A 16773-nucleotide genomic window follows, 5' to 3' on the forward strand; every position below is an offset into this window, starting at 1 on the left:
GGCGTCAGGTATTTCGTGCAGATGAACGATCCTGGTGTGTCATTATGTGACAAATGATGACACCGATTGACGATAAAATGACAGCTAAAGGGTTTTTTTTTTTCTCCTTTTTTTTTTTTTTTAAGTGCGAGATATTATCAGCGTGCTTTAGATCACACATCCTCGGAGCGAGAACAATGCACACCTTTTTCCCGGCAAGGTTTAATGGATTTAATGATGGCCAACATTCTCCAGGATATTGGGCACCGGCATTTAAAATATTCTCTTTGATAACGGTGATGTCGAACCACTGTGTCACTCTGTGTTCGACACTCTGTTTAACATTCCGCAGGGCTCCCTGTTCAGGATAATGAGAATATGCCATTCTGGCTGGCAAACCCAAGCCACCGCTTTTTCTGGTCTGATCCAGCTTCTCGATGGAAGTTACGGGGTCTCGGGTTAGAGATCATTTGGAGAAATTCCAAGAAAACGGCATAAAAGGGGCTGTGTCATAATCACACATCTGATAGCACTAGCTTTATTCATTACCTCTGACTGAGATGCTGTTTGCAAGAGACTTTACAGACATATCTGCAGTGTGCTAAATTTCAGTAGTACAACCAGTAACTGTGATTTTCAGGGAAATCTTTAACAATTTTACACGTGTTCCTAAATCCACAGCCGTGGACTCTACTCTATATCATGAGGATAGTAATAAATGTATAGGGAGCATTGATGTTCAAACTGACCAGATAATGGAGTTGATTTATAATTTAATAGATTACGGTACTGCACGTTCTGATTAAAGATTTATTCCTGTCTCTAGGACTATATGGTTCAATGTGACTGTTGATTTATGTTCCCCCAAAAAATGTCCTTTGAATGCCCTCTTGGTTCGCCTGTGTTTGCAATACAAGTCACGCACATGACGATACTACTGTACAAAGCTGTTTCTGAGCCTCTGCTGTTATACATGTAATTGACAGTTGAACATTGAGTAATTATTTTCTCATAGCACATGCAGCTGCTCAAAGCATCACTAACAGTGAATCAGCCCACTTTAGACTTTTATAGTCTGCCTCCAGAGAGCACGGTGGCTTCGCAGATAGTGACAAATTAATTTGTTTCTTGTGCTCATTTTTCTCGGTGGAAATTGCTATTGTTAATGCAGCTTGTTTTATATGATATGAGATATCGGTTAATCTCCAGTTTACACAGTTTGTTTTATTGGCTCGCGGCTACATCATTTTATTGTTCTGATGCAGGGCAGCGTAGCTGTGAACCTTTACTAAATTGTAGGTTCACTTTTCTACATGATCTTGCCGGAAGGGGCTAGTGGTAATGAAAGTACTGGGAGGTTTTCGACTTATTAAAACAACTATGATATGAAAGGCCTCAGAAAATGGAGAGCGTGTCTGAAAATGGGAATGAGACGATTTCTCTTGATCCTAAATTCTCTCACTGTCTTATCAGCACTACTCAGCAGCCGCTTGTGCACCTACACACCACACTCCACCTCCAGTCTGGCCATAGTTGAGGCTTTATTTGAGTTGAGTTTAGTCTTTGTTTTATCTATCCAACTATCTATCCATCCATCCATTCATTGCAGATTCTGCAGAATCTTCCTAAAGGGCCTGAGAGACCTGTCAAAAGGGAGGTATTCTTTGAAGTGAATATACCCCCCCCTACCACCACCACCACACACACACACACACACACACACACACACACCACACTCTCCATCTCTCTCCCTCTTTCTCTGTTCTTTACTGAATTAGGTTCTAAACAAAATCTGTCGATACCCGGACTCTCGAACAGACGTCAAACACTGACAACCAGAGAAATGTCAGTATTTTACAGGGTTGTGATGACATCCTCTTTCCACTGTTTTGTCTTTTTCTCAGTTCATGTCCAGTCTGATTTACATTTACTCAGTTAGCTGATGCTCTTCTCCATAACATCTCACAGCACACATTACAAAAATGACTAATGATTAAAGGTAGGGTGTGGAGTTGGCTGTAGTAACTAAAGTAGTAACTTTTTTTTTCTCACAGCTGTTTGACATTTCTATTTGTTGATATTTCGTATGATGAAATGAACATGTAACGGCTCATACGCTGAATTTATTCCAAACATCATCTTTTTTACAGGATCAAGTTGTACATTCTGAATTCTGAATCAGTCACTCCAGTAAACAGTGTCCCCCTTAACTCTAGCCTGCATCCTTACTCGGAGTACAAAGTTCATGTTTGCCTGACATTTCCATTCCCACTCACACACTGGCGACATTTCCAGTGAGATGAATATTTACATTCTGGACTGATACGTTATATAGAAAAACTGACCATGGTCCCGTGTAACTGCATCAGATTTTCCAAATTTTTTCAACATATGGAGAATATTGTGTTCTGCATTAATTTACACTATTGATGGTTTTTTTTTAGCTGAACGAACTTCAAGAGAGGTTTGGATATTACTATAACATGGCATAAATACCACCTCTAATGATCTCATTCATTGAAACCCACATCACTGAACAGTCAAGCTCATACCAATGATCATTCCAATCTACGCCACTGAACACTCAAGCCCAAATCATTGATCATTCAAACCTGCACCACTGAACACTCAAATATATACCACTGAATGTTCAAACCTGCACCACTGAACACTCAAATATATACCACTGAATGTTCAAACCTGCACCACTGAAAACTCAAATATATACCACTGAAAGTTCAAATCTACATCACTGAATATTCAAACCAACACCATATTTGGCACTTTACCCATGCATGAATGACTGTTGTCAGCTCATTCTATAAGTTATGAGTGAACCGTTTTGACTCATGAATCGCATTCTTTTCACTGAGGAAATGAGTCACTGCCAATATTTTCTATTTATTTTATTTTATTTCTTTTCTGAGTTGCAGGTTCTAGAGTTTTTCATGTACATGTATGCCATGTATCTTATTTAGCCATGCACTTTCGATTGACTGTAAGTAAATGAAAGGTCCAGCGTTTGGTGGGTTGTTTTAACTAACCTGACACTGACAGCAAATGCACGGTGGATCAGTCGCTCCATACTCATGCTCTTGAAAACAGGTTCCATTTGCCAGCTGCTTCTTACACTAATTATGTTTCGAAGGAGAACGGACTGCACTCATTTGTGCTGGCATCTGCGCTTGTTTGTGGATTTTATTCTCAGATTTTAACACTTCTCTCTCTCCTCCTCTCTCTCTCTCTCTCTCTCTCCTGCTCTGCAGTATAATATAATTGTCATGTAGATTCATCAGCAGTCTCTAGAGAGGGTTTCTATGCATCCTGATCACTGCTGCAACCAGACATCAATGCAATACATCCCTCTCGTGTTACAGTCTGGAGACCTGACTGATAAGAACAGATTGACAGAGTTTTTGTAAGTTTCCTTTTGTCTGCTTTGATTTTATGTATTTCAGCCCCGGCTGACATCACCCTGGTTCAATTCCCTAGACAATTTAGCTTTCTGAGGCATAACCGTATTTTGGAAACATTTAAAGGGAATGAGGAAAGAGCTCTGGGGGGTGGGTTTCTGAAGGACACACTTTCTTTGTTTGAGACACAGATGTTCTCTCTTTGCTGAAATTTCAATTATGATGACAAATCAGGGACCTTTCGGCTGAGAAAATAGGAGGAGTAAATGTTCACTGAGCTGATGTTTCTGCGATGTTTTCTTATCTGTTTGTCTCTCTATAAATCCATGTTTATGTGGCTGAAACCTTGGTGTCATTATAAAATGTAATGAACTGTTCTATTAATTCTTTTTGTATGTATTACTTTAATGCTATTGTTTATTGTTTATAATATATGAACTGTGGCTATCTTCTGTGTAATAGTCATGTCTGAGTTTAGAATAAAGTTCATAGGGAGAAAATTGCGTCCAATAAAATGCGCTACAAGCTCTCCAGCAACTTAAGAAGCATGACAGGAATTTCTTTAAGATGATTCATAATGCTAATCACTTCTAGACATGTTAAAAAGGTTGGCTCTCTTCCTCCCTCATTAAAAATGGTTTAGAGGCTATTAAAGATGTGTTATTAAAACGCTCCCATTGATTTGTGATTATCTGCTTTTTTCTGCTAAATCACATTAACGGCACTCAGTTTCTTTCGGTGTCTCCGGCGAGTGCCGCATGCCCCTGGCAAAGAGACAACACCTCATCCTCACTCTGTCTTTTAACTCCTCCATCCTGTGACATCAAGATGGAAGGATTGAAGGAGAAAAAACTTTCCTCTAAACAGCTAGGCAGCTGGTGCTTCCTTTGAGACAGAGACTAACAGGCCCCTGCTTCTTTCTCCCTTGAGCCCAGAGGCGGGAAGACAACACCATTTAATAGCAAAACAGAAATTAAAAAGATGTCCTGGCCACTTGGGCAATAAATGGATTATACACCAATGCTCCACCGGAGTCTCGGTGCTGTTCTGTTTTTGAACTAAAGGACATTTTCATTTGTGTAAAATAACATCAGTGTATTACATTGATTAATTTACCTTTTTTTTTTCTTAAATAGACATTTTGATATGCCAAAGTGCTCTTCATCTCGTGTCTAACCAAACATCCCCTGATATGCTTAATGTTGTGCATTATTAATAGAATCATATATTCCTAGAATTTATATATATGCAGCGGTATTTCAGAGGATAAATAATCATTTCTGATTTTAACCATGTGCTGTTTGCTTCTTTGCTTCTTAAGGTAATTACATGGAAGATTCTGAAAATTGCTTAACGACTGCCATCAGCAGTGTATTTCAAAGAACCGTCTGTCACTTTCCAGCAGCATTTAGAAACAGTGTGTGTTATGGCTTTCAGACAACACATATCAATTTGACACTGATGACAAAGTTTTTAAAATCTCTCTATTGCCTACACAATAAGTGAATGAGGAAAAATAACAGAGAGACAAGATATTCTAATATGCTATAGGTTGTCATCTAATAATGACATTTGGGAGGAGAATCTTCCACTGAGTCCAGTGAAGCTGAACGCCACTGATGCTCATATGTGCTACCATTATTGCCTCTGTGGAATCATTGTCCTTTACTGCAGCACACCTGAGTGGCCCCTGCTCTTCCTCTCTCCCTATCTCTCTCTCTCTCTCTCCCTCTTTCTCTCATACACACACACACACAGGCATGCATGCATACACACACACACACACAAAACAGCACCCTTATCAGAAAAGCCCAGGAGAGATCAGTCGAAAACTCTGTATGCATTCTCTCCCCTGGAGCCTCCTCACAGGCAAACATCAGCGTTTAGAATACAAGAAACCTGTCTGAGATGTATATGAAATGCTCTTATTGGACAGTCAGATGGCTTTGCTCCTTTACTCATATGATAACACTGGCTGCTGTGGTTTCCCCCTTATCTGAGAGTTGAGCTGTAGAGCTTACAAGGAATACTGCCTCTGGCTGGAAGTGCAGTGGATCGGCACCGGTGTCGACGGTTGGCCTGGATGTTAAACAGGGACTCGGGAGTGTTTTGGGACAGAATGGTTACGCCCTTGGGGTCGTCTTGTTTGGGGATCCCTCTGGGCTCATTTAAGCGTGATTCAGACCATTTTTCATCCATCCAACAGTTTTGTAGCATCATCCCTCCCGCTGTACCGACCGCTGTTTCCCAGCGCCGGTTTCCTGTTGAGTCACATTGTTTCAGACATGTTGAATGATTTATTTACTGCCTGTGTCGTTCGACACTTAAAATTAGCAACAGCGCTTCTGCCTTCCAGCAGAGACCAGATAAAATCTCTAGGAAAGATCGGTTCAGCCATGCTAAATAACTTTGACAAACTGCTAATCTCTAGCATTTCAACCTGGCTAACTCAATGGAGGGCTTCCGACCGTAAAGTCTCAATGCTACGAAGAAACACAGAGGGGGCATATTCAGGCCATAAAACCAGAATTATTAGCTCTGATCAGTGTGGGAACTGTGGGAAGGAAGGTTCATGTTGAGATGAAATCACTTAAGAGCGCTGCTGCGTATCCTAAGGAACATTCTTCATTTATCTGATGTTGCCATGGTAGGCACATGGTACGTGGCCCAGGCCAGTTGGTGAAACAGCCTTCAGATCTCCCGTGGAGTGGTGTGGACAACCAGCTGCTCAGGGGTAATTAGTGTTGACAGAGGAGCTAGAGGTAAACATATGGTCTTATTTTAGCACATCAGGACTCAGGGTCTCGGTTTTAATCAAAAAGAAGAAGGTTCGTTTTTTTTTTTTTTTTTTTTTTTTTTTTTTTTGCCATGGTTTGAAGTACTGCATTGCATATTTAATCACTGCAGCTCTCTCTCTCTCTCTCTCTCTCACTCTTTCTCTCTCCCTCTCTCTCTCCCTCTCCCTCTCTCTCTCGTGCGCGCGCACACTCTCTCCCTCTCTCCCTCTCTCTCATAACTGTCAGTTTATCACCAGAGATCCTAACGTAATTCATCCCTTTGAAATCCCTCTCACTGCAGCCCAATAAAGAAAACCTGTGCTAATCCCCATTAGCAACATTAGCTCATCCCCCAAAAGAAGCTTTTACATTATTTTATGTCAAGTGCTGGAGCATTTTTGGAGCAGAAATCCCTGTTCCTGTCAGAGAGAGGGAGAGAGAGAGAGAGAGAGAGAGAGAGAGAGAGCTTACACAGACTACTCAGACAAGGAGTGGGAGACAGCACTTCTTTTCAAACATTCAATAAATCCACAGGATTGGCTGATAAGTCAGAGGATGGAAAAATCATATCCCTCTAATGTTGATTAGCTTTCTGAAAATGAGTACTGCATCCAAGACTAACTCCCACAGTAAGACACAATACAACATTAATGCCCATTTTATGAGCTTGTTTTCCTCCTTTAGTTTAGCACTATTTATCAAAACTTTTCACTCAGCTAATTTAACTTCACTCATTTAATTGTCTGATTGATTTTTTTTTCAGTTGTTGTTTTTTTTTTTTGCAGGCTGTTGTTGCCCAGTCCAATTTAAATCTGCCCTTAAGCTTGAAATATGTAAATTACAAAACTGCTCTAATTTTAGTGCTTCATTTAGAAAGCACCAAATGATGTGCATGCCTCACACTTTCTTTTGTTAGAGATATTGATTCCTTTTCTCCTTTTTTTCCAAACAGTGAGTTGCACATCATTCTTTTCCTTGACCTCCTAAAAGCACTCAGACTTGGAATAACACCTTAGGCAGAGTTTGATTATGGGACTTCTCATCCAGCAATCCAGAGGGAAAACCCTCCCTGTTCCAAGAGAACCATACCAAAAGGAGAATTCAAATTTATTTTTTAACTGTGAAGTCATTCTAGTGAAGGAAAACTTTAGGAAATAACAATGTAAGCTGAGCCAATGAAAGAAAAGAACGAAAAAAAAAAACTGTATGGTCTTATCAGTGAATTATCTCCTTACAGATGTTCATGACTCGATATGTAGTATGTATGGAGTGAAAGATTTCATCCTTTCAGAACTGGAGCCTACTGTACCAATAAATCAGAGTGTGTAAATCTAATCTCGTTTTATGCCCTAATGCCAGATGCATGGGCTTTTTGACAATGCTGTTATCGCTCTTTGAACTATCTCTGCCCCTGCTCTCTGCTCTATGACATGGCTTGCCATTATTCTAGATCTAATTCATTACCCTGCCCAGGCCTGTAGGTCTGCCGTGAGGTTTGAGATGAACTGCAGATTTCCGGTTGGTTCGGTTGAGTAAGAACAGGTTGGTAGTCCCTAAGAGATGTTTGTGGATATTAGTTGTAATGAGTGCTGGGAGATGAAACATGAATGTTCACGCTTTTTCCTGTGTTCCCTCTTTTTCTTCTTCTTCTTCTTCTTCTTCTTTGCTCACAGCTGTAAAGCAGAATGCACAATATGACATAAACTTCCATGATGGAGGTGGAAAAACACATTAAGTCTACCAAAAAACAAAAACCCATGCTGGGCCAGGCTGTTTTATCTTCCTCCTTTACATCTTTCCCGATTTCAGAAAAAGTGGTCGTCACTGTTTGCGCCTGCAATCATTCAATTATGCGTTATCATAAGGAAACACAAAGTCACGCATCATGCTGAGAGGCCTTATCAATTCTCTTTTAATTAGAAATCTGTTGGAAAATGGACTCAAAACTGTAGAAAGGCAACCTCCATGAAGACCTTCACACATCATTAAACAGCAGCTGAGCTAAGCACTGCCTTTCGGGTCGCTGAATCAAAACGATAATAGCACCTCCCAATGGGAGATGCCTGCATTCATTACTAACCGCAAACAGTTGTGGTTAAATGCCTTATGTTCTTATTAGTTAATACACTGTACCTCTGATATGTAGGTCCATAAACTGTGACAGTGAAAGATACAGACATGTCCGTGTTTTTTTTTTTTTAATCTGAAATATAATCATGCTTTAATCAATACTTTCACTGGCGTGCAAGGTGCTAAAAAAGAGAAACTTTAACGAGACTTCAGAACTGTGGGTTTTCCGTTTCAATTAAAATGTGTGGATGCATAAATTGAACGTGGCATCTATTAGAGAGGAGACGTCTTTATTGGCAAGATGCGAGAGCTTGGCTGGTGAATCTGTTGGGGACCATAAATCAAACTATTTCCTGTCTGATGTTCAGACCTGAGTGTAATTGCTCTTTTTACAATCCAGACTGCAGAAAAGCCCCAGCTCACTGGGAGATTAAATAGTTGCCAGCACTTGACTAGATGAATAGATGTCTTTAAACTCTGCTTCTGCTATAGATTAGCCTCTTACCTCACAATCAATCATGACGTATCTTCTGGTTGTTTTGCCTAATTATTGCACATTTTTCGATATTGTCTGTAAATGAATGCATCTTTTTTTTGTGTGTGAATATGCTGCAATTTGCAAACTGATCACCGCTCCATACCAAACAGGAAAGGAGAAAGGAGTACATGACCAAACTATTTCATTTTCTTCAAATATTGGAAAACAGTTGGAACCACTTTTTTTTTTTTTTTGTAAGAAGAAATATGTTTGTGCATTTTCAAAGCTCATCTTAAAATGATTGTAATAATAAGACAGACTCAAGGAACACAATATGAAAAAAGGGCTCACAGGCCCCCCCCCATAACCGTGGCAGCTATGACGTGCTGTAAGTCAAGAGCACGTGTATTGGAAAAGGCAAACATGCACGATTTTAAATTCAGCATTCGCGGTCCTCTTCCAGGCACTTCTGTACGCTTAATTAAAGTCTGTTAGAGTGAAAACAAGCGGTAATTTGGTCATCGCATCAGGCGTTCAGCTGCAGTCGTGTCGAAGACACTAGTTGCTGCTTCTGTAATATGACATCCAGTGTGACTGAAACAGATGGGCAGAAAAACTCAGCTGTGGTTACAGTCTTTGTCTAGTTCGCTGCCTCCTGTCACTCTTGTCTAAATACAGTCCAGTCATGAACTGTGAATGTTGCAAGCCATTCTACAGAGTCAACGACTGGATTAAGACAAGAAATTTATCTTCGCTTTACTAAATGTTGAATAAACCCTTGTTTCAACCAGCCAACCTTTCCAACTTAACTTTACATTTGCACTTTGATATGTTCCCCTCGTGTAGATTTTTCCTTGCATAGACGACTCAGCTTGTCGTTCAAAAGGTCTTGTTAAATTGAGCCGTGTAGCCTGCCGGGTTACCTGGCAACCGCTGGCTAAAACTGACCACTGCTTTGCGATTAGACAGAAGGTTGAAATAAAATAGGAAAGTTTCAGGCCAAGTTGCCCTCATGGTCTAACTCACTTCTGTTGTTAGCAGTAAAGCTCTTTCATCATTTTGAACAGCAAACTTTTTCCACAACTTCTTCAAGTTAATAACAGGAGAGTACGGCAATGCATTCGGTAAACTGTTTTGAGAGGCAGTGATGGAGTGACAGGTTGAAATCACGCTGGGAGATTAAATTTAAAGGATGAGTTATGGTCGGCAAAGGTTGCAAGATGACCAAGACAAAATGCAGTCAGATGCGTTGTCTCCGAGAGGCATAAAACTCAGCCTTCTGTACCACTGTCTACCCTCCTTCCTGCTGTTTCCAAGGAAACAGTCTTGTCAGTCACACAAATGTTCCACCTGCACCTCTGAATTTATTTAGTGGGATGGTGTATGAATCTATCCTGTCAGCATGATGAGGTACTCTCAGGATCTAAATTTTTCCTGCTGTTTTTGCTTGCTGCCAAAGACAGACTTTGTTGTGTTTTTATTATCATTGATTTCATTTCTGTTAAATTTCATATGTCATAAAAGGCCCATACAGATGTCTGCTTTGTCCACAAAATGTTAACATTTTACATTGGCATCAATAAAGTACAAGTAAGTAAATTAAAGTGGAAAGTGTTTTTTATTTTTAAACCAGATGTTTAATTATTGCATTATTAAGTCTTTTGATCAGCTGATTTTTTGTGTGTGTGTGTGTGTTAGGGCAACAGTTTTCCAGCATTTACAAAAAACAAAAAAAACAAAAGCAAGACAAAGAAATGCCACCACTCAATTAAGAGACGTCAAATCATGTATTGTACTGTTTCATATTTGTCCATATGTAATTATGTGCATTTAGTAATAAAAATAACAGATTAAGAAGATAAGTGTAGACTGCACAGAAAGCCAGTTGGAAGCTGAGCAGAAAGAATGACAGCTGCACATTTAATCATTCTGGTAGCAAACCTAGTTAGCTGAGAACATGCCTTGATTCATTTGACACAGAATTGTAAACTGTTTATTGGAAATGGAAGTGTTTGCTCACGTTCCCCGTTGTAACGTCAGACCTTTGGCATGCTGAAGTCTTTGTCTACTTTTTACGAGCAAAACTTTCTCCCTTGCAAAAGAAATAAATAGCATCTGACACAGAACAGAAGTGTGCCACCGAACCTCCTCTCCTCTTTCTGTAGTCCTAAACTAATCCTCTTTGTGTGTGTGTGTGTGTGTGTGTGTGCGCGCGCGCGCGTGTTTGTGTGTGTGTTTGTTTTCAACCACACTAAATTGTTTTGGCTAGTGAGTGATGCTATCTGTGAGTTATCTGAAAGTTTTCCTGTAAGGTCAATGTAGAAAAGCAAGGTTTGCTGCTATCAGGATGTCGGGACATGAACTATGTGTTTGATTGGGGAAGAATATTGATGGTATTTCACCACTTCACTGATTTTCCATTACTTACACTTTTATACTTACACTCTTTCTACCAAACAGGCAAATGTGTAGGTGTTCTTTTTGTTCTCAGTTTTTTACAATTTTTCCTGTTCAAAACACTCACCCTGTCACTGTCAAAGCAGAGAAAATTTTTGACCACTAACTGATTCATCTCCAAAGGCCTCAGTTAATTATTACTGGTGAGCTCTAACCGTCTCTGCATTGCTGGTGGACCAGCCTTTAACGAAGGCAATATCCCACACAGAAAACCGCTTGTCACAGAAAAATGTCTCTGTTTACTTATAATCTGTGCTTTTTGAGATTAGTCACGTTTAACACAGCGAAACTCAAAGTTGCTAGAAATATACAATCTCAGACCCATGGACAGAGAAGTTTCTGAACAGTTTTGTATCCCTTTTAATACAATACTAATAAGTGAAAATGCTGTTAACACTTTTTTTTCTATTATTAATTTTTACAGTTATTAAATTCCACTGAAATTTTAATGTGCTATGTTAATTAGGGAGATGCAATTAGTATGCAAATGAATATGGCCGGAACCACTGAGGCTAAGAAAGAGTAAAGATGTGTTGTCAGTAGTTGTCTGTTCTATAATCCATGTGCTTGATGGAGTTGAATGAAATTAAAAAAAAAAAAAAAAAGAATCTTTCCACCCAGGCTAAACAGATGTATCGTGCTGCCCACTAATTTCATGTAATGCTGTGTCTCTTTGCTTGCTTTGTTTTCAGGTTACGTGTCTGCTGATCAGAGAATGTGATGTCTTATGGTGAGTAAACATGTGGAAATCATTTGTTCAAATTAGTAATAATACAGGGGAAAAAGAATACCGCAGTAAAGAAACATGCCAGATAAACAAACAAACAAACAAACAAAAACCCCCACTGAAATCTGAGACAACAGACCCGTATTGTGTCTGTTTTCGCTCAGGACAATCAACCCTCTACGTGTCGCCTAAATAATACCGAGGAATTAAAATGTGGTTTATGTCGACGTCCCATCCGTTGTTGCGGAATAATGTTCTCTCGCATTACGCATACGCATTTTATTCATTTCGGATTTCCTTCTGTGCCAAAAAACTTACCACCCGATACATTTTGTTTGTTTTTCATTAAAGTAAATGAGCTCTTCGCAAAGAGCCCACATGATATTTCCTTGGTTCTGCTGGCAGTCTGATTGGAGATCCACCCCACTGTGTAGAGACTTTGTCAGTGTACCGCTGTGCTGCTCCCCCCTCATCAAAGCTGTGGGCTTCCAGACTTTCGAACGTTTTTGGCGTAATTTCCATACAAACTCCCCAAAGTGACAAAAATGAAATGAAACGAAAAAAACAATATATTCTCCAGAATCTGTTCACGTGTTTGATTTTGTTTTGTTTAAAATGCATCATCCTGCAGTGTTCAAAAAACTATATTTTCCTCACAATAGTCTTTTACTTTTTCAGTGGTAAAAAAAAAAAAAAATGTTGTTTCCTCTTTCTGCCTCTTTTCCTTTGTAGATTTATATGAATTTTGACATGGAGTGTCAAGAGAAAAATGCAACGCCTTGTAACAAATTGAAGCTGTTTTCGTATGTAAAAGAAGAAGAACCATCACACAACAGAACCCATAGTCTCTAGGACATCGATTTTTTATTTTTTTCCCCCAGTCGTCCTCCAACGGCACTGGGAGATAGAGTTACGCTGCATTGCCTGAAAAGTACATCACTAATGGCTAAGAAGCCTCTTAGGATTCATCTCTATAAACTTTCATAAATACTTCATAATGCCCTCAAAAGTGTCATGCCTGTATGTCCTGACAGTGATTTGCTGGGCAAGTGCCCTTTGGTACTTAAGCATATCCAGACCCACATCCACGTACGTGGGACAGCTCTCAGTCCCCGTGCGTAAGACGGTGAGAACTCAAAAAAGCTCGAACGTCACGTTCAACAACATCAGGACGCGCCCCCTTAACCCACACTCCTTCGAGTTCGTCATCAACGAGCCGAAAAAGTGCGAGGCGGACGCCCCATTTTTGGTGATCCTCATCAGCACCACGCACAAGGAGTTCGACGCCCGTCAGGCCATCCGCGAGACGTGGGGGGACCAGAGCACTTTCAGCGACATCCGGATTGTCACGCTCTTCCTCCTGGGTCGTAACACCGACTCGGTGCTCAACCAGATGGTGGAACAGGAGAGTCAGATTTTTCACGACATCGTGGTGGAGGATTTCATCGACTCTTACCACAACCTCACTCTCAAGACGCTGATGGGAATGCGTTGGGTGGCAAACTACTGCTCTAAGGCCAAATACGTGATGAAGACAGACAGCGACATCTTTGTGAATATGGACAACCTGATCTATAAGCTGCTTAAACCCACCACCAAGCCAAGGAGGAGGTATTTTACTGGTTACGTCATAAACGGGGGGCCGATCAGAGACATGCGAAGCAAATGGTACATGCCTCGAGATTTGTACCCGGAGAGCAAGTACCCGCCCTTCTGCTCGGGCACGGGTTACGTCTTTTCGGCCGACGTGGCTGAGCTGATTTATAAGACCTCCCTCCACACGAGACTGCTTCACCTGGAGGACGTATATGTGGGGCTTTGCCTAAGGAAGCTGGGTATTCACCCTTATCAGAACAGTGGCTTCAATCACTGGAAAATGGCCTACAGTCTCTGTCGTTATCGCAGAGTAATAACGGTGCATCAGATCTCTCCCGAGGAGATCCATCGTATATGGAACGACATGACCAGTAAGAAACATCTCAAATGCTAGCAGTGCACAAAAGACTGCAGCGTGTGCGTCAGAGCCGGGGTTTTTTTTGTTGTTGTTATTGTTGTTGTTGTTGTTGTTGTTGTTTTTGTTTTTTAAATGTTGGATATAAAAGACATGCAGCAGTGAGGCATGTTGAGCACATATTCTCCCGAGAACTCTGTGAACATTCTGTGACGTTCTAAATCATTCTTTAAAACACCCATAGAACTGTGGGTGTGTCAACTTTTACAGAGGTTGAAAAATATTTAGCATATACTGTCTCAACAATGGAAATATTCTGTACTTGCAGATGAATGAAAAACAGAGGTATGCACGGAAATTATGAGTGTGTGTGTGTGTGTGTGTGTGTGTGTGTGTGTTTGTGTGTGTGAGTGTTTTTTTTGTCAATCAGTGTTGACATCAATCATAGTGTTGTGTGCTGTTTTAGAGCAGCAAAGATCAGGCCATGCACAAAGAACAGTCTACAGGATACTGCTTGGCAAAGAAGATCATATTTCCTGTCTGTGAGACGAAATGTGAATGTTCTTGATTTTTTTTGTTGTTGCTGTTGTTCTGTTGCACATATATATCCATTGGATGTACTGTAAGAAAGAGTGTCGATTTGATATCCGTGTGTATGAGGAATGACAGAAAGAATAATTGTGGAAAACGTTGAACAGATGCTCCGTTTTATGGGAAAGCGCCTAAATTTATTTGTTTACATGTCTGTGTAAATGTAACTGCATCTTTCTGAAAAAGATCTAAAAAAAAAAAAGACAAAAACAAAAAAACAACTGACTCGTTATTTATATAATCAAAATTATTTTCTTACCTTCCTTATCTGATGTTGAAATTGTACTTGCTTCTAAGCTAGATGGGTCATATTTCTACTATTACTATATATGCATATACAGCGGGATAATAATCACATATTACCAAGTGTCATACAGTGATTAATTACACACTGACCATAGTATTTACATTCCTCAATGAATGTATTATCATATGTTTGTATGGTTTATCAAACTGTACTGATTATATTGATGCGCTTCAGTGCACATGACTGGAAAGTGGAAAAAAAGGTTATATTTTTTAGAATTTTATTCATTTGAGGCCAAAATGTAATTTTTTCGGTGTATTTTTATTTTTAATTCACCAGTATTACACGCGTTTGTGACATTAAACTGTGAAAAGTGTAAGAAATGGGCAAACATTCCTGAAGGGGGATTGTTGTAATATACTGTGTGTTTTTTTTTGTTTTTTTTTTTACATAAAGGACTTGAAAAATAATTCTGTTTCTTTGAAGTGTCTCTTAAATTATGTTTTACTCATTTAAATGAAAAAACCCCAGGCCCTGTTGGGAGTTGAACTGTCTTTGATTGCCTGTTTCTTTCTGATTTCAATGAATGTTTCTCACTGTATGTGGTTGTCACAACTTGAGATTTCAGTTCTTTGAGTCATCAGCGATAAGTGTGCCCTTAGCCGTTTTTTTTTTTTTTTTTTTCATTTATTAATATGATAAGATGGGTCTAAAGAGCCGTTTGGGAGTTTCATTGGAATTCAGACGGACGCGCCAAATTGCGACCCTGCCAAACAGTGCCACTTGGCAGACTTTTGAGACAGCTGCATATTTGCCAAACTGTTACTGCCAGTTCTGTCAGCACCTTTAACAAATGGAGACGCTCTTTGGCAATGTCAGCCCGTGGCCCGGTTGGACGTCGTCATGGAAACGGCGCTTATGTTCCCGGATATTAAATCAGGGCTGTTTATTTAGGGTGACTGTCAGAGAGATGTTTATGTGGTGGTACTGAAAATAACGATCAGCTCCTCGAGGGTTAGCGCAACGTATATCTGATGTCAGATATATTCATGCGCGTGGGTACGACGTGAAAAACTGCAGCGTTGCACTGCATCACTTTTTTTTTTTTTTTTTTCATGATAGGAAACCCGATACATGTTTTTTCAATTAAACTTAGACGTCAATTACAATACGGTTCCACCCGCAAGCATGTCATTCCACAGTTCACGTTCATTTGTATATTGCATAAATGCCAGTACTGGGGTACTGTTTGCTTTGTTGGCGTGTAATTATCCGACACAGCAATAACTTTTGTTCTTGTTCTAATGGGGTTTTTTTTTTTTCGAGAGAGAACAAACCAAAGCAAAAAGTAATATCTAGTTTCAGCACTCTCGACATGGCTTTAACAATCATAATTCTTTATTTGTTGCTTTTCTGCAATTGGTTTTTTTTTTTTTTTATGTGCTGGGTACAGAGAGGGAACACGGAATAATATTTGCATGCACACTGCATGTAGAAAACACAAATAACTTACTCCTTATCATAAAGTACTTAGTACAAGTTAATATAATTTATCACATCAGGAGAAAATATAATTTAGAGCTACTACACTTGTTTTGGACAAACAAATAGCTCACCATTCTTTAAATAGTTGCCTTTTGGTTTCAGTTTGTACATTTTCCATTATACAGTACAATTCAGAGACAAATGCATTCTGGGGTCTCACTTTACATTAGGTGTGTCCAAAAAGCAGTATTTACATATTAACACGACTAGTACATTTGAATTCCCGGGTAGGCACAAACTGCTATACTCTACTAAAGTGTTTACCGCCTCTGTAACTAGACGTTGTTACACGTAACACAGGAGTGTAGCAGTGTAACAACAAAGACCCAGTCAGAGGTTACGCTACACTCGTACACATTATTGTATTATGCTAATTATACAGTTTTAGAGACACCTGGGATAAAGTGAGGCCTCTTCTGGCGACAAAAACAATCAAACAGAGACTCTGCCGCGTTGCACTGAAAACAGCATGGACCTACTTTTGATGAATCATCTGTCGACTCTAGTGAAATACATCGGGATACGGTTTTGTGTAATG

General features: G+C 39.8%; 1 protein-coding gene across 1 annotated transcript; it reads left to right on the forward strand.

The window, feature by feature from the left end:
• Positions 1-12898: 12898 nt before the first annotated feature.
• Positions 12899-13891, forward strand: b3galt1b (UDP-Gal:betaGlcNAc beta 1,3-galactosyltransferase, polypeptide 1b). The gene has a single exon (XM_030787124.1). It carries the CDS (start codon positions 12899-12901, stop codon positions 13889-13891), a length of 993 nt encoding a protein of 330 aa, XP_030642984.1.
• Positions 13892-16773: the final 2882 nt, after the last annotated feature.

Source organism: Chanos chanos, chromosome 10, assembly GCF_902362185.1.
Source record: "Chanos chanos chromosome 10, fChaCha1.1, whole genome shotgun sequence".
Classification (NCBI taxonomy): domain Eukaryota; kingdom Metazoa; phylum Chordata; class Actinopteri; order Gonorynchiformes; family Chanidae; genus Chanos; species Chanos chanos.

Coding starts and splice junctions, on each gene's coding strand:
- b3galt1b (XM_030787124.1), top strand. CDS start 12,899: ATGCCCTCAAAAGTGTCATGCCTGTATGTCCTGACAGTGATTTGCTGG.